Source organism: Hyla sarda, chromosome 10 (assembly GCF_029499605.1).
Source record: "Hyla sarda isolate aHylSar1 chromosome 10, aHylSar1.hap1, whole genome shotgun sequence".
NCBI classification, from domain to species: domain Eukaryota; kingdom Metazoa; phylum Chordata; class Amphibia; order Anura; family Hylidae; genus Hyla; species Hyla sarda.
In genome coordinates this window covers 11,520,172-11,546,272 of record NC_079198.1, presented here as the reverse complement: position 1 = coordinate 11,546,272, position 26,101 = coordinate 11,520,172, and the positions used below count along the sequence as shown (strand labels likewise).

The 26,101-nt window shown below is 42.1% G+C and overlaps 2 protein-coding genes across 9 annotated transcripts in view; one reads left to right on the top strand and one right to left on the bottom strand.

The window, feature by feature from the left end:
- The window catches only part of LOC130293942 (chemerin-like receptor 1), a 99,925-nt gene extending 87,205 nt beyond the window's left edge, over window positions 1–12,720 (top strand). For 3 of the 7 annotated variants that reach the window (XM_056543250.1, XM_056543253.1, XM_056543248.1), the window contains one exon: window positions 11,420–12,720. In XM_056543250.1, coding sequence (XP_056399225.1) covers window positions 11,443–12,366 — 924 coding nt within the window. In that variant the 5' untranslated portion in view covers window positions 11,420–11,442 and the 3' untranslated portion in view covers window positions 12,367–12,720. Of the gene's footprint in view, window positions 1–357; window positions 484–1,139; window positions 1,273–1,371; window positions 1,454–2,935; window positions 3,388–11,419 lie in introns of those variants that run through there. The other 4 variants (XR_008848328.1, XM_056543251.1, XM_056543252.1 and 1 more) reach the window with 4 other exon arrangements.
- Window positions 12,721–20,020: 7,300 nt separating this feature from the next.
- LOC130294491 (probable G-protein coupled receptor 33) lies at window positions 20,021–23,311 on the bottom strand. Of its 2 annotated transcripts, none has more exons than XM_056544375.1 (2): window positions 23,223–23,311; window positions 20,021–21,289 (listed from the first exon to the last, which is right to left on the bottom strand). In XM_056544375.1, exon 2 carries the CDS (start codon window positions 21,284–21,286, stop codon window positions 20,315–20,317), a length of 972 nt encoding a protein of 323 aa, XP_056400350.1. In that variant the 5' UTR covers window positions 21,287–21,289; window positions 23,223–23,311; the 3' UTR covers window positions 20,021–20,314. The 2 variants fall into 2 exon arrangements, with proteins under 2 accessions (XP_056400350.1, XP_056400349.1); XM_056544374.1 differs by having other exon boundaries at window positions 23,188–23,277.
- Window positions 23,312–26,101: the final 2,790 nt, after the last annotated feature.

Below are 26,101 nucleotides of genomic sequence, written 5' to 3'. Positions count from 1 at the left end.
GAATTATATACGGCGAGAAATATTCAGGGATGCAGGGGATGAACAAGGTTAGACCGAAGATGGACACTATATTACTCAAGGATATGCAAATACTAGAATGACAAGAACAGACTCAAAGACTAACTGGTCTGAACACGGACCAAGAACTGGATAAATACAAAACTAGATGCAAAACAAACTGACTCCTATGTTAGGGACAAAGCGAAACTAAGGAAATGGAACTAACACAAGGAAGAACCAGATAAAACTACAAACCCAATTATGGAGGGACACAAAAACACATTAGGCACAATACAGGTCTGAACAGAGGACAATATACAAGACCCACAGAGAATACTGACCTAGACACCAACAGGACAGGCTGAAACCAACCAAGTACACAGAATAACAAGAATATTAAAATATATAACTGGGCTAAAAGCATAAAAGGAAAAAAAAAGCCATGGCTAATACAAAGTGCAAGTGTGCTCAGACACAGACAAGGTAAGACTAAAACTCAGATCAAATCTGCAGCAAAGGCCACAAAGGCTGGAGGCCTGATATAACCTCACCTAGGTTCTGAATGGCTAGAATCATTAAAGGGGTACTCTGCCCTTAGACATCTTAAGCAAAGGGGATAAGATGTCTGATCGCTGGGGACCCCCATGATCTCCGTGCTGCACCCGACGTTCATTTAGAGCTTCAGGTGCAGCGCCGGAGGCTCAGGATGTCATGCCCCCTCAATGCAAGTCTATGGGAGGGAGTGTGATGACTGTCACGCCCCCTCCCATAAACTTGTATTGAGGGGGCACAGCCATGTCGTCACGGGCCTCCGCCTTGCATAACTAGTAAATCTGCACGGAGTGAAGTTCGGTCCATGCAGCAGAGATTGTGGGGGTCCCCAGCAGCGGGACCCACGTTTAGATGTCTAGGGGCGGAGTATCCCTTTTAACACTAAACTGGCCAGAGTGCAGCATGCACAAACTGACCAGAGGAGACATTACAGTTCTTTGTAGCTGCTCTTTAATTGTCTATTAGATGAAGATCCTTTATTGAGTGCTTGAGGTCCTAGGTGGCCTCCTACTCCATCTATCCCTTCTCCCACCCTTCACCCTCCCATACTGCTGTCTTCTAAAATTTGATCACATTTATCATTACAGTTGGCGTCTATTACAAATAGATCACTGTTATAGTCATCACATGCTTTTCCACCTATCGTGCCTGCCTTGCTGGTAGAACTGTCTCGCCCAAGCTATGCATGGTCGATCACCGTTGAAGTGAAACCTTATTGTGGTAAGTTATAATTGAAAGCTAAAACTCATCTGCAAACCTCTTCTCTTGATATAAAGATATTCTACCTCCAACCCTGTAATGAAGCGTGTCAGTGTTTGTGGTCGAAGAATAGTCATTCTGGTACTACATGCAGATAGAAAACCAGATAATGTGAGAAGCTTCCTCCAGGCTCCTGTAAAGGGTTATTATTACCAATTATTACCAAGATGATAAAGGACTAGCAGACTGCCTCAATGAATACTTCAGTTTAGGTTTAACAGAAGAAAATGAAGGAAAAGGACCTCAATTAGGGAGGAAGACTGATATTTGAATGCATGTGTCTTTACAGAGGAAGAGGTTCTAAGTCAGCTGTCTAAAGTTAAGAGAAATAAGTCACAAGGGCCTGATGGGATGCGCCCAAAGTAATCAAAAGAGCTTAGCAGTGAACTAGCAAAACCATTAACAGATTTATTTAACTAATCACTGGTAACAGGAGTTGTCCCAAAAGATCGAAAATCAGCAAATGTCGTCCCCATTCATAAGAAAGGTAGTAAAAATGAATCAGGCAACTATAGGCCTGTAAGCCTGACATCAATAGTAGGAAAATATATGGAAACCCTACGAAAGGATAGGGTTGTGGGACATCTGAAACCACATGGATTGCAAGATGAAAAATAACATGGTTTTACTTCAGGGAGATCATGTTAAACAAATCTTATTGATATTTTACCAGTCTCCTCTCTGTTGCACAAAGTGGCAGAACCATTGCCCTTCCCAGAGGTGTAGCTTGTAGCTTTTGTGCCCCAATGCAAAATCTGCAATAGGGTCCCATATGCCAATGTGGCATAATACTTGTCTCTAGTGGTGCAGTTGTGCTTTGGGGCCCCCTTAGACACCAGAGCCCCGGTGCGACTGCTTTCTCTATGTGTATGCCCCTGACCCTTCCCGTCATCACACTAAGCTACCCAAAGAAGCCTCTAAGCTAAATAGTCTAGCAGGATGACTGGGGCAAGGGATGGGACCAATTACCCTGCTGCCTGAACGTACATGTGTTTACAAGAATGTCAGCCCAAGTACACATATGGCCCATCCCCAGGGCCCCGCTAAATTTCCTCAAAGAAATGGCAAGTCTCTGCACCAATAGGGGAGGAATATTAATGTCATTTTGTGGGAACGGTAATGTCACCTAAAAGTGATTATTCCTATTATATAACCTTATCCATCAGCCCACCCCTAGGACCCCAAATTATGGCGCACACCTTGTGTCCATTCTGCTGTGTCTTTTACGGCAGCTCTGCCCCTTCCATAGTCATGGTGGGTTAGAAAGGACTCCAGCACTCCAGCAGGCCCCCTTGTTTTGCTCTGGGTGGGGTCCCTGTTTCGGACTCATGACAGTCATTTTAAATTGGAAAAATAAGCAATTGCAATGCCATATAACATTTTATAGATTATAAATATGAATTGAAAGTCATTAAAAACTAAAACCTTCCATGAGCTTCACATTTTATAGATTTTTCTTTTATTTTTGTGAAATTGAAGGCACATTATATAATGGATTGTATGGTAGATGATGTTGCTACTATAATGGGGTTTCCTTTTGTCCAACCATTTAATAGCTTCTTATATATCTTGTATAATTGCTGAGATTTTTCCTTTTAATACGGGGGATGTGTTTTTATTATAGGTTATGGATGCGGGTAATAAGATCTGTATCTGAACGGGGACCCTGGACCCACCTTAGGCCAACCAGAGATGATCATAAATAAACAGAACTTATGGTACAGATATAGATCAGATATACAAAAAAAAAAAATAAGTATCCTAAAGTCATAAACAGTAAAATCTCCCTTAGTGGACTATTCCCAAAAGTGGGCACCTCCCAATAGAGGACAGCTTTTAATTCCCTGGCAGAGTCCCATAAGACTTAATGTATTTGCAGCCTCCGAATGGGGGACATTCCCAATAGCGGATGCGGTCACACCCAATAGGGGACAAAACACTCCCAATAGTGGACAAAACACTCGCAATAGGGGACAAAACACTCCCAATAAGGGCCAAAAACTCCCAATAGAGGACAAAACACTCCTAATAAGGGACAAAATACTCCCAATAGGGGACAAAACACTCCCAATAGGGGACAAAACATTCCCAATAGAGGACAAAACACTCCCAATAGGGGACAAAACACTCCCAATAAACGACAAAATACTCCCAATAGGGGACAAAACACTCCCAATAAGGGACAAAATACTCCCAATAGAGGACAAAACACTCCCAATAAGGGACAAAACACTCCCAATAAGGGACAAAACACTCCCAATAGGGGACAAAATGCTCCCAATAGGGGCAAAACACTCCCAATAGGGGACAAAACACTCCCAATAGGGGACAAAACACTCCCAATAAGGGACAAAACACAACCAATAGGGGACAAAACACTCCCAATAGAGGACAAAACACTCCCAATAGGAGACAAAACACTCCCAATAGAGGACAAAACACTCCCAATAGGAGACAAAACATTCCCAATAGGGGGACAAAACTCTCCCAATAGAGGACAAAACACTCCCAATAGGGGACAAAACACTCCCAATAGGGGACAAAACACTCCCAATAGGGGACAAAACACTCCCAATAGAGGACAAAACACTCCCAATAGAGGGACAAAACACTCCCAATAGGGGACAAAACACTCCCAATAGGGGGACAAAACTCTCCCAATAGGGGGACAAAACTCTCCCAATAGAGGACAAAACACTCCCAATAGGAGACAAAACATTCCCAATAGGGGGACAAAACTCTCCCAATAGGGGGACAAAACTCTCCCAATAGAGGACAAAACACTCCCAATAGGGGGACAAAACACTCCCAATAGGGGGACAAAACACTCCCAATAGAGGACAAAACACTTCCAATAGGGGACACAACACTCCCAATAGGGGACACAACACTCCCAATAGGGGGACAAAACACTCCCAATAGGGGACAAAACACTCCCAATAGAGGACAAAACACTCCCAATAGGGGACAAAACACTCCCAATAGGGGACAAAACACTCCCAATAGGAGGACAAAACACTCCCAATAGGAGACAAAACACTCCCAATAGGGGACAAAACACTCCCAATAGGGGACAACCAGGCTTATGTGCCAGCCCTACCTTGTACACAGGGCCAGCCAATACCCCAGTAAGGTCCCCCCTGCACCCACCTACAGAAGCCCCAGCACAGAAGCAGAAGACCAATGTTTAAACAGTGGTCTCCTGTATGTCCACCAGCCACATCATTCACCCCCTCCTTCCCTGATCCCCCCGACACTTTATTTCCCCTGTGCCAAATCATCCCCCCTTTATAACCCCCTCTGCCACATCATTTCCCCTTGATCCCCCTTGTGCCATTTCATTCCCCCTTTATTACCCACTGTGCAAATTAATCACCCCCCTCTTTACCACCCCTTGTGCCATTTCTTCCCCCTTTATCCTCCTGTGCCACTTCATAAAGAGGGGGGTGATGAATTTATACAGAGGGTAAGAAAGGGGGAATGATATGGCACAAGGGGGATCAAGGGGAAATGATGTGGCACAGGGGTTATGGGGGGATAAAATGATATTGGGGGGATAAGGGGTGATTAAATGGCACTGGGAGATTCTACTGTATTATAGTGTGGTGGCGGATTTGGGATAAAGCCTTGTGGGGCGTAGGGTAGTTAGGGTGTTGCTGTTCAGGATAGTTAAGGGCGCTGCTAACCCTTGTCACTCGTGACACCAGGGTGAGGGTTAAATACTTTAATCTTGTTAGGCCTATTGCCACCCTTCCCAAGAGCAATAGGTGATGCAGAAATAAAGGATTGTCCACAACCACTGTTAACTGAAAACTTGCAGAAACTTTTACTGAGGAATTTCTGTACATGCAGCAATAGTAACAGTCCAGATAACAGAGTCTCTATAGATGTAGCTGAGCAGCGATTGACAGTTGGTTGGGATCAGATAAGCTCAATTTAGCTTCTTAAGGATTGTATAGCAGAGATCCGCTGGATTTAAGGGTGAGTTTAGGTCCAGTGGTCTTGCGGTGAGTAGCGGGGAATTGTTTAGTCTATCCGCTATGTTAGATGCCGAGGCCGCAAGGCTTTGGCCTAGTAAATCGTCTTGTAAGCTGCGGAGGTCCTACCTCTTCCAGAGTCAGCAACCCAAGAGAGCGATCAAGATGGCGCAGGTCCCTTATATGGGCAGGGGCTGGCCGTTTTGGATTGGTCCATAACAACTGTCACTCACCGTTACATTGCATTGTGGGTGAACACATCACAGGAACCTCCAAAGGTCCTGTAGCAAAACCATAGAGTTCTAATCTAATCACGTGACCCGCAGGTCCTGCTATGCTTGAACAGTTAGGCAATTACATATATCTATACTTATATGAACTTCTATATAGTCATAGACTAACTGAGGGGTGACAAGTGGATAACTATAGGAGAGGAACCCTGACGTCCTAGGGACTCTGACTATGGGGAACTCTGCAAAGGTAAGGTATGAAATATGGTACTGGGACACCACAAACCCCCTTACTTAAAATAAGTCGACCCCGACGCCTGTCCCCTAAGGCAGAGGAACTAGGACAGGATTATTAATACTTTCTATACATCCTGACAGAACCTGAGTAACATTAAACACATTCACATTCTCTGGATACTCTTACTAGTATCTTGACTAGACAATATTGATGCTATCTAGACATTTTCATATAGCTCTCTACAACATCTATGAGGCTAACTAGACATTCATATACAGCTTTCTATAACCTTTAGACCCCGACGTCCTAGGCACTCTGACTAACGGTAATGTATGAAATACAGAGCTGGGACACCACAATAGCTTATTATCGTGTTTTGTAGGTAATTACACTCTGGAGTGAGTACAGGACAGTATTCAGTCATTTGGAAAGATTTTTGAGCCTTTTTTCCCAATAAGTTTTACACCCCATACCAGTGGAAATGTAATGCTGGCATGCTGCCACTGATGCCCACCTGTCTGTGCCCCACTTGCTTTCTTTCCCTGGGCTGTGACCATGCTGTCTTGCTGCAGTTCCTGGACTGACCCATAGGGTGCACACAGGATCTTCTTGCTTCTTAAAAGGCCAGTGCACACACTCCTAATCTGTCCTCCACCTATCCCTGTCCCGGTGCCTGAGCAATATTCAAGAAAAAATTAGCTACATCAAACAGACAGCAAATGTAGAAGTGACTTTGTTATCAAGTAGACTGCATAAGTAATATGGGTGGCACTAATGATAAGACTGTGTGTTTGTGGTTTCTTGTAGGTAAATGTATGATCCTAATTCTGTGAGTTACCACAATGTAAACAGTTTAACTCAGTTCTGCTACATATGCCGGTAAAGAGCTAAAGCTTTTGTCTACCACGTGAGGCCGACCAATCATCGCAAAACTACAATTCCTATTAGTCTTATCCTTACCTGAGACACCAGTAACATTCAATACATCATTCCACAATAATCCCTACCTGAGAAAACAACAGCACTCAATTCATTCATTTACAATAATCCCTACCTGAGAAGCCAACAACACTCAATACATCAGTCTACAAAAATCCTTACCTGAGACATCAGAAACACTCAATACACCAGTCTACAACAATCCTTACCTGAGACACCAGAAACATTCAATACACCAGTCTACAATTATCCCTACCTGAGACAATAACACTCATTTCATCTGTCTACAATAATCCCTACCTCAGACACCAACAACACACAATACATTAGTCTACAATAATCCTTACCTGAGACACCAGCAACACTCAATACATACCTAAGGCACTACCTTAAAAAACTGAAAAGAGACTATGCTAAATTATTTATTTAAAATCAAAACCACTTCAAAACTATGTATCTATCTATCTAATATCTATCTATTTACAGCATCTATCTATCTTCCATCTATCTATCTCATATCTATCTATCTCATATCTATCTATCTATTTATCTTCTATCTATCTCATATCTATGTCATATCTATCTTCTATCTATTTATCTTCTATCTATCTATCTATCTATACATTTTACAAAGAGAAGAAGCACATCCGCCAAAACAGCAAAAAAACAGAAGAAGGTTCACGCCATCACAGGAGCACTGGTTAGGAGTCCCAACTTGAATAGTACTGGAAAGGACCGCAGAACACAAAATGTTATTCAATGTGAAAAAGTGAGTTTATTCCATCAAACAGCAAGCAAAAGGAAGCTACGTTTCGGTAGTCTCATACCACCATGCCTGAAGATGCTGGTGTGAGACTACCGAAACGTAGCTTCCTTTTGCTTGCTGTTTGATGGAATAAACTCACTTTTTCCCATTGGATAACATTTTTGTGTGCTGCGGTCCTTTCCAGTTCTATCTATCTAGATAAGATAGGAGCAGCACATCCAAAAGAAAAAAGCCACATGGGTGTATGCAGGTATAGGATCCTGGCTAGGTAATGCACACTTGATATGCAGTAGATAAATGCAGCACAGCAGAAATGTCCAATAAAGTGCAGTTTATTCCATAGTGCAATGGTACAACGATTCAGTAGCCTCATGTTATCCTTTACAAGTGAAAAACTTCAAAAAGGTAACATGAGGCTACTGAATCGTTGTACCATTGCACTATGGAATAAACTGCACTTTATTGGACATTTCTGCTGTGCTGCATTTATCTACTAAATATCTATCTATATATCTCATATCTATCTATCTATCTATCTAACTGATATCTATCTATCTCATATCTATCTCATATCTATCTATCTCATATCTATCTCATATCTATTTCATATATATCTCATATCTATCTATCTATCTCATCTATCTATCTCATATCTATCTATCTATCTCATATTTATCTATCTATCTCATATCTATCTATCTATCCATCTATCTCATATATATCTATCTATCTATATATCTCATATCTATCTATCTATCTATCTCATATCTATCTCATATCTATCTATCTCTATCTATCTATCTCATATCTATCTCATATCTATCTATCTCATATCTATCTCATATCTATCTATCTCATATCTATCTATCTTTCTATCTATCTCATATCTATCTATCTATCTATCTATCTCATATCTATCTATCTCTATCTATCTATCTCATATCTCATATCTATCTCATATCTATCTATCTCTATCTATCTATCTCATATCAATCTCATATCTATCTATCTCATATCTATCTATCTATCTTTCTATCTATCTCATATCTATCTATCTATCTTTCTATCAATCTCATATCTATCTCATATCTATCTATCTATCTATCTATCTATCTATCTATCTCATATCTATCTCATATATATCTCATATCTATCTATCTCATATCTATGTATCTACAATAAATAAACCCATACCTTTACCTTACTCGTTCTCTGCAGTCCTGACCATCCAGTATCTATGTAGTATATTATTATGTTGCAGTTATAGTTATGTACATTGTATAATCTGTGTCTATTATGACTAGTGTGTTATTCATGTTGTTTCTTATGCTTAATGCCGTTTTTTTTTATACATGTGGTTTGGTTGGAGCCAAAACCTCAGCGCACGAATACAAGAAGTAACCAGTAAGCACGAAAGTAACAAGTGTGAAACCCAGAGAGGGAACGAGGATAGTAAATGTACCCGGTCTCTGACATTACTCTACCTGTGTATTAGTCTTCACTGCTTTTCCATTGCTATAAGAGGAGTCTGGGGCATAGTCAGCCCCTATGGAACAATACAGATGACATTTTATGTCATTACAACAACTTATCAATAGGGGGCAGTATTGTACAGTATTTTTTACAAAGATAAGGCTGGGTTCACACAGTGTATTTCCCTGCTATAAAAATACATCACAAAATATACCCAAGAAACTCTAGTCATGTAGCATTAAAAAAACAAAACACTTAAAACAAATAGTCAGTAGGGGGCAACGTTGTACAGTACTTTTAATTTGTTAAACCATGATTATGCATATTTGTTTTTTTGGAGAAAAAATAAATAAAAAAAGTTGCCTCACTTTTATTTATATTAGTTGCTATTTCGCTTGCATAGTGCGGGCTGTTACCTTTTTAAATGATGAGGATAATTTAAAGTCATTACCAACAACTTTGTATAAATCAATAGTACAAGAGAACATAAGAGACCCGAAAATATCCTACGAGAAAAAAAATGCTTCATTCTCCAAAATACTGCCCCCCCCCCTCCCCGCCCATCCGCTTCTTATCTATTCATCACTAACTTGGATCTTTACAGAAAAGAGAAAAGATGTACATTCAGCTTCACTGAGGGATCAGGTTACACTGCCCAAGTATATGGAGAGTAGAGAGGGAGAAGAGGAGTGAGTTTGCAGGAAGAAAGGTAGAAACACAGACACTGCTGGCTAACTGCACATTCAGAGATGGATTTACACTGTTCAGTACTGCTCTATATTGTCTTCCATGCTGCTAATACTTCTGATACAGAGAGATAGGAAAGCAGGACCCCCACCTCCCCACTTATTTAAGTGTCTTGCCTATAGCAAATACCTAAGCAGCTAGTCTCCAGTGCCCAGGGATAGCTGACACTTTAGGGGGTGTTTTATTAATTTGCGTAAAAAAAACGTAAAAAATAGTTCTTTGCATTAGGGCCATTTTTCAGGTGGGGTTTTGTGTCTAATTTTCTTAATTGCCCATGCAGCATAATAAAATGTGACATTTAAAGGGGTACTCTACTGCCCCAGCGTTCTGAATTTTTTTTGGGTGTCACACCACGCCCCCTCAATGCAAGTCTATGGGAGGGGGCGTGATGGCCGTCACGCCCCCTCCCATAGACTTGCATTGAGGGGGCGTAGTGTGATGCCATGAGGGGTGTGGCCTTGATTTCATGACCCCCGCAACCCTCACCCTACATTTGGAACTAAATGTTCTGAACTCTGGGGCAGTGGAGTGCCCCTTTAACAGTATGTGCAGAGAAACGCAATGACAAACTTTCTACATTCAGTAGTGGAGAATAATGTTGCTCGCGAATATTCGCAATTCAAATTTTATTAATTTTATTTACTAAAAATTGTGCTGAAAAGCTCGGCTTATACTTGAGTATATACGGTAATACAGCTGTGTATATAAAACCCTAGAATAACGCTCAGTAGAAACAGCTATTTTGTTGTTCACAACAAGTGAAATATAACCACAGGAAGTGATGAAGGTTCTTGTAAATATAGGTTTGGATTCAGGAAATATCAAAACTCGCCGTTTCCCGTTCTTGAGTTTAAACCCTAGAAGTATATGTGACAATTTATATTATATACAGAATATATGTACAACCGAGTAACTTACTTACATTACATTATTCCAAAGGAAGTTGTGTAGTCCTTTCCAGTCTGACCGCAGTGCTCTCTGCTGCCACCTCTGTCCATGTCAGGAACTATCCGGAGCAGGAACACATCCCCATAGCAATTATATCCTGCTCTGGACAGTTCCTGACATGGACAGAGGTGTCAGCAGAGAGCACTGTGGTCAGACTGGAAAGAACTACACAACTTCCAGCAGATGATAAGTATTGGAAGAGATGAAGGGGTACTCCGCTGCCCCAACATTCAGAACATTTTGTTCCGGATGCTTGGAGCAGGCGACAGGGGGTCGTGACGTCATGGTAACGCTTCTTGTGACATCACACCACTCCTCCTCAATGCAAGTCTATGGGAGGGGGTGTGGCAGCCACCACGCCCCTCCCATAGACTTGCATTGAGGGGGAGCGGTGTGACGTAAGGAGGGGCATGGCCGTGACATCACTACCCCGCCCCCTGCTCCAAGCATTCTGAACAAAATGTTCTGAATGTTCGGGCAGCGGAGTACCCCTTCATCTCTTCCAATGCTGGAAGTTGTGTAGTTCTTTCCAGTCTGACCAGAGTGCTCTCTGCTGACACCTCTGTCTGTTCTAGACAAATGCCGGGTGCTGCACAGAGATCATGGGGGTCCCAGCTACAGGACCCCTGTGATCAGATATCCTGTCCATATCATTTAAATAGGGGATAAAATGTCTAGGCGCAGAGTACCCCTTTAAGATTTTTATATATAAGTAATTTACAAAAAAAATTCCCTAGAGTACCCCTTTAAGGATGCTGTTCTAAGTGAATGTCCTTTTCTGTTCTTCCAGGGGTATCACCAGGCGACATTAGGATGAACTTCACCACGGATCCTCAAACTGCTGATCTCCGCCATGCTGTCCAAGTGGTGGTCACTGTGATTTTTAGCCTAATTTTTCTCCTAGGTATGCTGGGTAATGGAACAGTTATGTGGATCACAGGCTGCCGCCTTCAAAGAACTATCAACACTGTGTGGTTTTTCAACCTGGCACTGGCAGATTTCATCTCTACCTTCTTGGTTCTGGTCACGGTGCTGTATCTGCTACTTGACCTTCACTGGCCATTCGGGCAAATTTTATGTAAACTGGTCAACTGCATCTTTGGTCTCAGCATCTACGCCAGCATCCTCTTATTGAGCGCCATCAGCATCGACCGCTGTGTTCTTGTCCTTTTCCCGGTATGGTGCCAAAATTACCGTAAGCCTAGGTTGGTTACGTTTGCTTGTTTGGTCATTTGGATTGTTTCCATCGCCCTGGTCCCAGGATCTTACACTCTTTCGGAAATGTCTACAGAAAGCAACCGGAGTTCTTGCAAGAACCTGGACGTTTTTGAAGACTGGGAGAAAAGAGAAGCCGCCATCTTCACCGTTTGCATATTCCTCTACCAGTTCTTGGTCCCGTTGAGTATTATCCTTATCTCCTACGCGATTCTCCTCCTTACACTCCGCAAGAAAAAACTAAACCGGAGCAGTAAGCCATTTTGGGTTGTCACCGCGGTGGTCTTCTCCTTCTTTTTATGTTGGCTTCCCTATCATGCCTTAGCCCTCTCCAGAGTGTTCCTTGGCGGGTTACCACTTTTGGTCAGTCTGGTGGCCGTACCCCTCTCGAAATGTTTAGCTATGTTCAACAGTTGCATCAACCCGATACTTTACGTTTTCATTGGCCGAGAATTTAAGGATGCCGTGAAGAGGTCGCTGACTCAGGTATTTAAAACAGTTTTCGAGGAAGTCGCACACTAAAGACTACGGGAGTGAGAAACAGTAAGACAACTGGAGATCATGCTCAACTTTTTGGCTTGTTTGGTGGCATTCAGGATGCTTCTGACTACAAAAACCAGTGAGCCTCATGGTATTGAGTGGGGAGTGGAACCACAAAGATGGGACACTTGGCCAGACAGGTCAATACCGATGGAAAGTTACTCAGTGAAGAAGGAGAAGTAAACAAACCGTATGGTTCTGGAAGAAATAAAAAATTAGGGTACGGTCCCATGTAGCGTATACTCCTGCTGGGAAAAACACTGTGTATTTTCCTATTAGTAGACACACAGAGCTACCCATGGCAGCCCTGTGTGTGCAGCCAGGTTTGGAGGCGGGGCCGGCACGTCAAAGTGACTGTTATGCGCTGGCCCCGCCTCCAAGCCTTGCTGCACACACAGGGCTGCTGCCAGGTAGCCCTGTGTCTACTCATAGGACAATACACTGCGGGGATCAACCACGCCCCCTCAATGCAAGTCTATGGGAGGGGGCATGACAGCCGTCACGCCCCCTTCCATAGACTTGCATTGAGGGGGCGTGGTCGATCCCCACAATGCGAAAACAGCGTTCGGAAGATTTAGTTCCACGCTGACCAATGGAGTACCCCTTTAAAAAAGGGGGGCACTTCTCATAAATATTTATATAAATGCCCACATAATGATGCCAGACTGTCCGGGGTACTTTTAGGAGGAGCATCAAAAGGGCAGGGGTTCAAGCCCCCTTTCTAGTCAACCTGTGCACGTCCCTGGCTGCATATACGCTACGTGGGGCCGTCCTATAATGGTGTATAACAATGGTGCAGCGTTACATTGCGGTGGACTGGAAGACATTACAACAACAAGATCATCAATGGATGTGAATTTTTTGGATTATTTTAAAAAAAATTTTTGCTGCCATTTGTTTTGTTATCCGTAAGTTCAATGGTTTAGCTTATGTATTTGTAAGGCAAGAGACCAACACAATGGACTGAGAGACTGTTGTGTGCGTGTCATAGCCTTTTCTGTACCATCAATAAAATGTTACAATTGTAAAACCAAGCGAATAGTAACAATAATTTGCCGGCCCACATTGGTCTGTAGAATAATGCCAAACAAGGAACGTAAGACCGGGTTCACACTACGGAATTTCCGTTTTTAAAATTCCGCTTGGAAATGCCACAGCAGCAGAGTTCCATTGCTGGCAATGGGATTCTGCTGCACAGTGCACACTGCAGAGTTTTCGAGGCAAACTTTCCGCTCAGAAAGTCGCCTCGAAAAAAAATTCTGCCAGTACATTGAACTTGTTTAATGTTCTGGCAGATTTCCACTCCATGGACATTGCCATCTATGAAGAAGCTTGGTCCGGATACTGCAATGTGAACCCTGCCTAAGGCTGGGTTCACAATGTGGAATTTCTGCGCAGACTGCATTGCCGTCCCCATAGATCTCAAAGCATTTCTGAGCAGAGCTCCAAAAAAGAACTACCCAGAAATGCACTGCCGTCTATGGGGACGGCAGTGCAGTCCTAGTGCCACCAGCTAAATCTCCAGCAGAAATTCTGCTCAGAGATTCTGTAGTGTGAACCTAGCCTAAGGCTGGGTTAACACTGCAGAATTTCTGCCAGAGATCGAACTGGTGGCGCTAGGACCATGCAGACTGCATTGCTGCCCCCATAGACTGCAATGCATTTCTGGGTGGATCTTTTAGGAGATCTGCTCAGAAATGCATTGCCATCTATGGGAACGGCAATGTAGTCCACACGGTCCTAGTGCCGCCGGCTCGATCTCCGGCAGAAATTCTGCCCAGAAATTCCACAGTGTGAATCCAGCCGAAGGGTCTATTTACACGGCAGAATTTCTGCTTGTGGAAATTCAGAAGTGTGAATGGGAGTGCGGAATCCCATATCATTCTATGGGCTTTAATTTGAGGCAGAATTCCACAAGCGGAAATTCTGCCATGTGAATAGACCCTAAGGCTGGGTTCACACTGTGGAATCTCTGGGCAGAAATTCTTGTGGAGATCGAGTCGGCGGCACTAGGACCACTCGGACTGCATAGCCATCCCCATAGATGTCAATGCATTTCTGAGCAGATCTCCCAAAAGATAAACCTAGAAATGTATTGCCATCTATGGGGACGGCAATGCAGTCTGCGTGGTCCTAGTGCCGCCGGGTCGATCTCTGCCAGAAATTCTGCCCAGAAATTCCACAGTGTGAACCCAGCCTAAGAATGCATTCACGGTACAGAATTTTTAGAGTGCAAATCCTGCTCAGAAATTGCGCTGCATGAAGAAAAAAAATTGGCGTGAATAGGTTTTCCATTTACCTATTTACACTGTGGAATTTCTTCGGCAGAATTTTCCAAACTCCAGACCCACAGAAAAAATAGAAATGTTCTTTTGACGGAATTCTGTGCAGACTGCATTGACGTCTATGCACCTTCAAGTGTTATATTGTTTCACACAAAGCTTGGTTGTTGCATAATTTTAAAGGGGTACTCCGGAGGAAAACAAATGTTTGCAAATCAACTGGTGCCAGAAAGTTAACAGATTTGTAAATGACTTCTATATAAAAATCTTAATCCTTCCAGTACTTATCAGCTGCTGTATGCTCCAGAGGAAATTGTGTAGTTCTTTCTGACCACAGTGCTCTCTGCTGCCACTTCTGTCCATGTTAGGGAATGTGGAGAGAGTGAGAAAATCCCCATGGCAAACCTATCCTGAGTTCCTGACACGTTTGTTATGGGGATTTGTTCAGTCTCTCAACATTCCCTAACACGGACAGAGGTGTCAGCAGAGAGCACTGTGGTCAGACTGGAAAGAACTACACAACTTCCTCTGGAGCATACAGCAGGTGATAAGTACTGGAAGGATTAATATTTTTATACAGAAGTAATTTACAAATCTGTATGATTTTGATTTGAAACATTTTTATTCCTCTGGAGTATTCCTTCAGCATGATTTATTTACATAAAACTGGCAAAATCTAAAAAAATTAAATATAAACATGTGAATATCAGATGTAGGTTTTTTTATTTTATTTTATTTTTTTAGATTTTGCCAGTTTTATGTAAATAAATCATGCTAAAGGAATACTCCAGAGGAATAAAAATGTTTCAAATCAAAATCATACAGATTTGTAAATTACTTCTGTATAAAAATATTAATCCTTCCAGTACTTATCACCTGCTGAAGTTGAGTTGCTCTTTTCAGTCTGACCACAGTGCTCTCTGCTGACACCTCTGTCCATGTCAGGAACTGTCCAGAGTAGGAGAAAATCCCCATAGCAAACATATGCTGCTCTGGACAGTGAGACAGAGGTGTAAGCAGAGAGCACTGTGGTCAGACAGAAAAGAACAACTCACCTTCAGCAGCTGATAAGTACTGGAAGGATACATTTTTTTTAATAGAAGTAATTTGCAAATCTGTTTAACTTTCTGGAGCCAGTTGATATGGGAAAAAAAATGTCTTTTACTGGAATACACCTTTAAGGTCCTTGTGGTGGATTTGTTATTCCTCTGAATTTCTCCTTATTGGTGCTTTAGGGGTATTAGTATATATTGTTCTTTATGGACTAATGTAAATAGTACCTGTCATCAAATCATATTTTCTAAACTAACTCAGATTTTATTCCCTAACTATTCCTAACACCCCTCCTGCCCTTAAAACATTTTTCCGAGCTTTAAAAAGCTGTGTATCATAACGTTCCCCTTGCTCACATTGTTTGAGCTCCCGGCAGGAGAAAGCGGGTGTTCCCCAAAAGGCGCGACATCACTGAAGCCTGATGACTGATGCCACGCACGTACTTCCTAGTTTGGTCTCCTGGCAGGCCGGGAGGAGACCAAACTACCTGTTTGACTTTCAGCAAGGAACAGAACAGAGCCACCTAGTGGCCGTTTTTCCAGTCACATTAAAAACATATAAAGGTTGAGAATTTTAACAGCAAGTAAATAGCAAAGTATCTTATAATTACATAAGGAACAATATATTAAAAGTTTATTTTGGTGACAGGTTCTCTTTAAATATAAACATGTGAATATCAGATGTAGGTTTTTTTATTTTATTTTAAGAGAACCTGTCACCAAAATAAACTTTTAATATATTGTTCCTTATGTAATTATAAGATACTTTGCTATTTACTTGCTGTTAAAATTCTCAACCTTTATATGTTTTTAATGTGACTGGAAAAACGGCCACTAGGTGGCTCTGTTCTGTTCCTTGCTGAAAGTCAAACAGGTAGTTTGGTCTCCTCCCGGCCTGCCAGGAGACCAAACTAGGAAGTACGTGCGTGGCATCAGTCATCAGGCTTCAGTGATGTCGCGCCTGTTGGGGAACACCCACTTTCTCCTGCCGGGAGCTCAAACAATGTGAGCAAGGGGAACGTTATGATACACAGCTTTTTAAAGCTCGGAAAAATGTTTTAAGGGCAGGAGGGGTGTTAGAAGTAGTTAGGGAATAAAATCTGAGTTAGTTTAGAAAATATGATTTGATGACAGGTACTATTTACATTAGTCCATAAAGAACAATATATACTAATACCCCTAAAGCACCAATAAGAAGAAATTCAGAGGAATAACAGATCCGTCACAAGGACCTTAAAGGGCTATTCCAGTAACAGACATTTTTTTTCCATATCAACTGGCTCCAGAAAGCTATACAGATCTGTAAATTACTTCTATTAAAAAAAATGTAATCCTTCCAGTACTTATCAGCTGCTGAAGTTGTGGTGTTCTTTTCAGTCTGTCCACAGTGCTCTCCGTTGACACCTCTGTCTGTCTCAGGAACTGTCTAGAGCAGGAAATGTTTGCTATGGGGATCTGCTCCTACTCTGGACAGTTCCTGAAATGGACAGAGGTGTCAGTAGAGAGCACTGTCGTCAGACTGAAAAGAAAAACTCAACTTCAGTAGTTAATAAGTACTGGAAGGATTAAGATTTTTTTAATAGAAATCATTTACAAATCTGTTTAACTTTCTGGAGGCAGTTGATATGAAAAAAAAAAAAAAAAAAGATGTTTTTCACTGGAATACCCCTTTAATGGGGTTAATTAAGAAAAAACATAAAACATATAGTGGAGCTATAGAGCAGTGCCATGCAAAACTCTACATATTCTTTAAAGGGGAACTCCCCTCCACAATGTATCTCTATGGGAGAGGTGAAGATACAGTGTTCATCTATCATCGGCTCGCCCATAGAGATACATGGAGGGTCGTGACGGGCACCGGAACGGTGCCCGTCACGACCCTCCATGTATCTCTATGGGGGAGCCGATAGGGAGCATACGGAGAGCTGGGGTGCCGAGCAGGAGATTAGGGGGTCCCAGTGGTTGGACCCCTTGCGATGTGGATAGGGGATAAGTTCTTATGTACCAGAGTTCCCCTTTAACTCTCACATCTAGAAATTATGTTCTTCATTTAAGATTTCAACGGCCACAATATCCGCTATTACATCATTCATACCTTTTTTTTTAAAGAAAGTAAAAAGTGGTATTTCTAAAAAGTCCCAAACTGTACAGTAAAAAGGAAAACCACGTCTGGTCCACCCTTTATTATGACAGCCTTACCATTCATGTTGCAAAAAATTTAGACAAAAAATGTTTACACACATGTTGCTGGTGACTCTTTGTGCTTCAAAAGGGAACATTTTTATACGATTTCATATATATATATATATATATATATATATATATACATTCTTTTACTTGTTTGTCACTCTTTGTGACCTTTTCGGCCAATGTTATGGCCATTCATGAATGTATGCTTCTAATGTTGTGTTGTTTTGTGTCTCAAAAATAAATAAAAAGTATTTTTGTCATCAGGTATGCATTTGGGGGGGGGGGGGGAGTCCTTTTTTATGAGTTTATAAAAAAAATTGTATGTCTTTAATTTGTACAAACTTTGCATAGATCAATAGTATAATCAAATCTAAAAAAAACTTAGATTTAATATAATATATTTTATTAGACAAAAATGCTTCTTTCTCCTGTTATCAATAGTGAATACTGCATGCTACCCAGCTTTCCCAGTCTCCTGAAGCAGTGATAGGCCCATGCCTTCTCCCCCTCACTCTTCTCTTACAATAAATCTTAGCACTCCCACCGGCCCTGTGGCCTTCCGATCCCCGCACTAACTTTTCTCTGCACCTGCCAGCCGGATAGTTAAATAACACTTTACCATGATGTTGGTCAAACGTAGTGATGAGCAGCAGGGGCCATATTCGAATTTGCAATATTTTGTGAATGTATTGACGATTATTCATCCTATGTTCACGAAATTTGCATATTCGCTATGTTCGTTCACTTTTTTTTTCCAATGCGAAAATTTGCATGGAAAATTTGCATAAAAATTTGCATGTGAAAAAAACAAAAACGAATATTCGTCATTACGAATATATAGTACTATATTCTAAATATTTGCAAAATCGCGAAGTGCTGTTATTCGTGATAAAAATTCGCATTACGAATATTCGTGCTCAACACTAGTCAAGCGCCAGGATGTTTAAAACTCCTGAGCAATCTCCGCAGCCTGAGAGTAATGCGGTCATGAGATGTATGGGACTTCCGGTACTCCTTCTCATCGCTTTATTCTCAGGTTGCGGAGATGGAGATTTTTAGGACATCCCTAAATTCTACTATATTTTTCTGACATATAAGAACCACGAGTACCAAGTTTAAAGGGGTACTCTGCCCCTAGACATCTTATCCCCTATCCAAAGGATAGAGGATAAGATGTCAGATCGCTGTGGTCCCGCTGCTGAGGACCCCCGGGATTGTCGCTGTGGCACCCCGCTGTCATTACTGTACAGAGCGAGTTCGCTCTGCACGTAATGACGGGCAGTACAGGGGCCGGAGCATCGTTACGTCACGGTCGGCCCCCCTCAACACGAGTCTATGGGAGGGGGCGTGGCGGTCGTCCCGCCCCTGCCATAGACTTGTATTAAGGGGGCGGGCCATGATGTCATGAGGGGCGGAGCCATGACGTCACGCTGCTCTGTCCCCTGTATCGTCCGTCATTACGCACAGAGCGAACTCGCTCTGTACAGTAATGACAGTGGGGTGTCGCAGCGGCAATCCCGGGGGTCCCCAGCAGCGGGACCACGGCAATCTGACATCTTATCCCCTATCCTTTGAATAGGGGATAAGATGTCTAGGGGCGGAGTACTCCTTTAACCGGAATATATCAGCACAACATTGTGGGTTTGTTATAGAAAGTGATGGTCCTTTCTAACCAAGGACCCTCCCAGGCAAAAGGTGAACAAAGGTTGTCTTAGGGGGCAAGGATAGGACAGTGGATAGACCAGTGGTCTTCAAACTGTGACCCTCCAGATGTTACAAAACACAGCCTTCAGCCAAATTGACTAAAAAAAAATGGGCATTTAAATAAATAAATAAATGCCCACATAATGATGCTAGACTGCCCAGGGCACTTATAGGAGATACATCAAGAGGGCAGAGGCTCAAGCCCCCTTTCTAGTTGACCTGTGCACGTCCCCGCTACAGCAGACCTGACAGGAGTCATCCAAACACTTGTGCATGAGCAGCGATGCATACGCAGTACTGTGCATATCGCCACTCACTATTTGGCATTTGCATACTCCCACCCAGCTCTGTGAATGTGCTATAGAGTGAGCAGCAATGCACATAGTACTGTGTGCATTGCCGCTCACTACATTTTCCCGGTTGGGTGCAAGTTTATGTTATCTACTGTATGCATCATCTCTCTCTAAGGGTAGTTGGTATACATTCCATGGGTGACTTTTGAGTAAGTAGCAACACATACAGTACTGTATGCATCTCTGCTCAGAGTGCAAGAGCAGGGAGTCTGGTCTGTGACAGGAGTCCCTGCTCTTGTACTTACGTTCCATACCCTGCTATGATGATGGCCTAGTGTGCCATGGCAGTGGCTACATCAGTACCGTCAATACACGAGTTGGCCGAAAGGACCTGATAACTTTTAGATAATTACACATTGGTAGAGGTAAACGTCTCATTGACCACTAACTCAATGATGGCCAGGATAGACTTCTTAAACATGTTCTTGAAACTCTCCACAATGAACAAATAAAGAAGCGGAGTAAAGCTGCTGTTGATGCACATCAGACATATTGATAATACTTGCAATGAACTCAAGACACTTTTCGGAAACTTGTCCTTCTCAGCACTCATTCCATACCATATATGATAAGGTGTCCAGGAGACTAAGAAAGATAGAATAGCGATTAAGATGATTCTGTAAGGTCTACTGGACCGTGCGAGACGTTCCTTCTTCATCTTGATGAATATCTTGACATAACAAAATGTAATAATGGAAAAAGGAATCACGAAGCCCATGGCTAAGCGAACGCTGAATAGGACCCACTTCACCCTCTTCTCGCTCCACTTCCTTGAGAGAGTGTAGTCATTGTGGCAGATGGTAACATTGTCCTCATATCTGATTTGACGAAATACCAAGTATGGACTTGTAAGGCCAACAGCCAAAACCCAAAATAGAAGGCATGTAACGGAAGCGGAACGAGGGCTCATGAACCTTTTGTGTACATGTGGGTAGAAGACCAAGCAGTATCGATCCACACTGATGATGGTCAGGAGAAACACGGCCACGTACATGCCTAGAGACATGAAAGAGTTAATGAGCTTACATAGGAAGGGGCCAAACACCCAGTGTGGTTCCATGATGAAATAAACTGCGGCAAAAGGGAACACAATGGTGACCATCAGGTTGGTCAAAATTAGGTGGAAAAACAAGGTGGTGTTAACAGTTCTGCTCATCCTGGACCAAAGCACCCAGAGGTACAAAGTGTTCACCACAAGTCCGAAACCAAAGGTCAAAAATAAGAGTGTGGCCGAAGTTAGGTTGAAGGCTGAGGAGGACATCTGCAGGGTCGCTCCATTAGTTGCGCTGACGTTAAAGTTGGAGGTCGGCTGAGTTGACATCTCCTGTGAAGCATAAACAGATCTTACTTTCAAACCTTATAATTATCATCAAACGTTATCAGCTCATTGAGACGACTGTAAAACAAGATCTCAAGCTATCTAAGGTAACTAGTAAGAGTAGTAGTAATAGTAGAAGTAGTATTTGCAGTACGGCATGGAACATGATGAACAAGGCAGGAGATGTGAAGCTGTGTAGGGTCAGTAGTAGATGCAGTACAGTATGAAACATTATGGACAAGGCAGGAGAAGGGAGACTGTGTACGGCTAGTAGTTATAGTAGTAGTAGCAGCAGTAGAGTATGGAACATGATGGACAATGCAGGAGAAGGGAGACTGTGTAGGGCTAGTAGTTATAGTAGTAGTAGCAGCAGTAGAGTATGGAACATGATGGACAAGGCAGGAGAAGGGAGACTGTGTAGGGCTAGTAGTTATAGTAGTTGTAGCAGCAGTAAAGTATGGAACATGATGGACAAGGCAGGAGAAGGGAGACTGTGTAGGGCTAGTAGTTATAGTAGTAGTAGCAGCAGTAAAGTATGGAACATGATGGACAATGCAGGAGATATGTGGCTGTGTGAGGAAAGTTGGAGGAGTAGAAGTAGTAGTATTAGTAGTAGTAGCAGTAGTAGCAGTAGTAATAAGTAGTAGTAGGCGTAGCAGTAGTTATAGCAGTAGTAGTAGTTATCACAGTAGTAGTAAGAGTAGTAGTAGAAGAAGAAGAAGTAGTAAAGGCAGTAGTCGTAGTTATAGCAGTAGAAGTAGTAGTTATAGCAGTAGTAGTAAGAGTAGTAGTAGAAGAAGTAGTAAAGGTAATAGTAGCTGTAGTAGTAGTAGTTGTAATAGTAGTAGTAGTTGTAATAGTAGTAGAAGTAGTAGAAGTAGTAGTAAAGGTAGTAGTAGTTGTAGTAGTTGTAATAGTAGTAGAAGTTGTAATAGTAGTAGAAGTAGTAGAAGTAGTAGTAAAGGTAGTAGTAGTTGTAGTAGTTGTAATAGTAGTAGAAGTTGTAATAGTAGTAGAAGTAGTAGTTGTAGTAGTAGTTGTAATAGTAGTAGCAGTTGTAATAGTAGTTGTAATAGTAGTAGAAGTAGTAGTTGTAGTAGTAGTTGTAATAGTAGTAGCAGTTGTAATAGTAGTAGCAGTAGTAGTTGTAATAGTAGTAGTAGTAGTTGAAGTATTTATAGCAGTAGTAGTAGCAGCAGCAGTAGTAGTAGCAGTAGTAGCAGCAGTAGTAGTAGTTGTAATAGTAGTAGAAGTAGTAGTTGTAGTAGTAGTTGTAATAGTAGTAGTAGTAGTAGTTGTAGTAGTAGTTGTAATAGTAGTAGAAGTAGTAGTTGTAGTAGTAGTTGTAATAGTAGTAGCAGTTGTAATAGTAGTAGCAGTAGTAGTTGTAATAGTATTAGTAGTAGTTGAAGTATTTATAGCAGTAGTAGTAGTATTTGTAGTAGTAGCAGCAGTAGTTGTAATAGTAGTAGTTGAAGTATTTATAGCAGTAGTAGTAGTATTTGTAGTAGTAGCAGCAGTAGTAGTAGCAGTACAGTATAAAACCTGATGGACAAGGCAGCAGATGTGCCGCTGTTAGGACTAGTAGTTGCAGCACTGTCAGCAGTACAGTATGGGACATGGGGGTAATCTCCAATCTGAAAGTGGTTGTCTATGATAAGACAGCTCCTTTATATGCTGCCACCATCAAAGAACCTTTCTATACAATTAATCCCTATTTGCTCCTTCTTATGGGACTGGCTCACTGGCAATTGCCTCCCTGTTAGGCCTCCTATTAACTCCTACATAAGAAATGATCTTTTTACCCTGCCAAAACCAAGTCACACACTTAGTAGTAAACAAAGTGCTGTAGGTATAAACAGAAAAGGTGTAATGGAGAGTAAGTAATATTCTCTATGTCCAACCTGGAAATGTTTAGATCCTTCTTCTTCTGTTCTACCTGGAAATGTTTAGATCCTTCTTCTTCTGTCCCACCTGGAAATGTTTAGATCCTTCTTCTTCTGTCCTACCTGGAAATGTTTAGATCCTTCTTCTTCTGTTCTACCTGGAAATGTTTAGATCCTTCTTCTTCTGTCCCACCTGGAAATGTTTAGATCCTTCTTCTTCTGTTCTACCTGGAAATGTTTAGATCCTTCTTCTTCTGTTCTACCTGGAAATGTTTAGATCCTTCTTCTTCTGTTCTACCTGGAAATGTTTAGATCCTTCTTCTTCTGTTCTACCTGGAAATGTTTAGATCCTTCTTCTTCTGTCCCACCTGGAAATGTTTAGATCCTTCTTCTTCTGTTCTACCTGGAAATGTTTAGATCCTTCTTCTTCTGTCCTCAATCTTTTCAGTGGAGCATTAGCTTTGTGTTTCCTGTGTAATGCACAGTGTAGATATACGAAATGTGCAAACTCAGGAAATGATGAACGAGTAAAAAATACATTTTTATGTCAACCACTATCTTGTATGATTTGTGGTTGACCTAAATACTTAAGGCATGGGACAACTACAAATAGATTTTCCGCTCATGAGGACCTACCAAAAAGTAGACTGAATGCTGAAAAATAGCCATTGACTATAATGAGTCAACCATACACTGTCCTGTAAATGGTGCAAACAGCAGACAAAATGTCGCAGCGCTTTCCTGTCGTCACTGTTGCTTCATTCATACGTTACCCCAAACATTGAAAGCATATCCTAGCTAAAGGGATATACCTATCACAAGTTATTCCCTATCTATAGGATACAGTAGGTGATAACTAATCTTAATCCTTCTAGTACTTATCAGCTGCTGTATGTTCCACAGGAAGTTCTTTTATTTTTATATTTCTTTTCCGCCTGACCACAGTGCTCTCTGCTGACCCCTCTCTCTCTGGAGCAAATCCCAATAGCAAACCTCTCCTGCTCTTGACAGTTCCTGAGACAGACAGAGGTGTCACTAGAGAGCACTGTGGTCAGACTGGAAAGAAATTAAAAAAAGAAAAAAAACTTCCTGTGGAACATACAGCAGATGATAAGTACTGGAAGGGTTAATATTTTTAAATAGAAGTAATTTACAAATCTGTTTAACTTTCTGGCACCAGTTGATTTAAAAAAAAAAAAATAATAATTTCACCGGAGTGCCCCTTTTAGTGACTGAAAAAAGCTGCAGTACCAGACACAGCCACAGGGTCACTGGGTCATATACAATGAAGACGATATTGCATTTGTGTGGCTCCTCCGGTGATGATCATTGATGGTCTATCCCAGTGGTCTCCAAACTGTGAACCTCCAGAGGTGGCAAAATTACAACTCCTAGCATGCCCGGACAGCCAACGGCTGTCCGGGCATGCTAGGCGTTGTAGTTTTGCCACCTCTGGAGGGTCACAGTTTGGAGACCACTGGTCTATCCTCGCCCCCTTAAGACAAACTTGGCCCCCTTTGCCTGGGGGAGAGGGTCCTTGGTTAGAAAGGACCATCTCTTTCTATAACAAAAATACAACTTTTTTGCAAACAATATACCGTGAGTTTCTGTTGTAATGGTCTAAGTTAAAGGGGTACTCCGCCCCTAGACATCTTATCCCCTATCCAAAGGAAACTGTACATCCCTACAGTAAATTTCCCGGATCAAAAATTCCTTTTGTCTGTTTGTGCGTTTCTCAATAGGAAGAAGCAACGAGCACTGAAGATAGCTCTGCCCAACAAATAAAAATGTTTTTTAAAGGGGTACTCCACCCCTAGACATGTTATCCTCTATCCAAATGATTGGGGATAACATGTCTGAGCACAGAGGTCCAGCCGCTGGGGACCCCTGCGATGTTCGCCGCGAAACCACCCCAGTCATCTGGTGCACGGGGCGAACGACACTCCGTGCCGGATGATTGGCGACCACAGCTGTTACACCTCTTCCATTCATGTCTATGGGAGGAGGCGTAATGGTTGTGTACTAGCAGTCACGCCCCCTCCCATAGACATTGATGGAGGGAGCGTAGCATGACATCCCCAACGCGGAAGTCCCGGGCCAGTCTGAGCGGCCAAGCCCCTCCCCCACGATCAGACATGTTACCCCCTATATTTTGGATTGGGGATAACATGTCTAGGGGCGGAGTACCCCTTTAAATGTACCTGTGCCCAAAAGAATGTTGAGAATATTCCTTGTTTTGTTACATTAAAGTGATTATGCAGCATTGAAAAAACAGAGCAAATTTTTTCATAAAACCAGCACCACACCTGTCCTCAGGTTGTGTGTGGTATTACAGCTTTTCTCCATTTACTTCAATGGAACTGAGCTGCAATACCGCACACGACCTGAGGACAGGGGTGGTACTGATTTTAGAAGAAAATAGATCAGTCTTCCAATTCCTGAATAACCCATTTAACCCTTCAAAGTGTGACAATGTGATTTTATTGCTTTCCCTGTTAATGAGTCCCCTCCATGGTGCAGAGCTATTTTGTCATTCTCTCCAGGGGGAAGAACCAGAGCCAGGCTGTTTGCCAGTATTACACATACATGGACTTCCTTTCCCTTATTTCTCTTTACAATTACAGGATAGCACCTGCTCTTCTCAGCTTTGCCATAAAATAGTGCTATAGAAAGTTAAGTGGACTGAACAGGCTCGCATTGTGCTGCGAGAGGATTTATACACTAGACTACTTAAGATGGCATGCAGGGGTGGGGGAAGTCATTGAGGCACTTGTAAAGTGCAGCAAGATCAACATAAGGATATTGTCATATTGCAAAAGCAGCCCTGGTCTAAGCAGTGAACTGCTAATAATGATGATAACTAAAGAGATGATAAAGATTAAATTCTGGATTTAGGATTGTGTATATAGCAGAAACACAACTATTTTATCAA

Bases quoted from the DNA above. Each gene is read 5' to 3' on its own strand.
- LOC130294491 (XM_056544375.1), bottom strand. From the start codon at position 21,286: ATGTCAACTCAGCCGACCTCCAACTTTAACGTCAGCGCAACTAATGGA.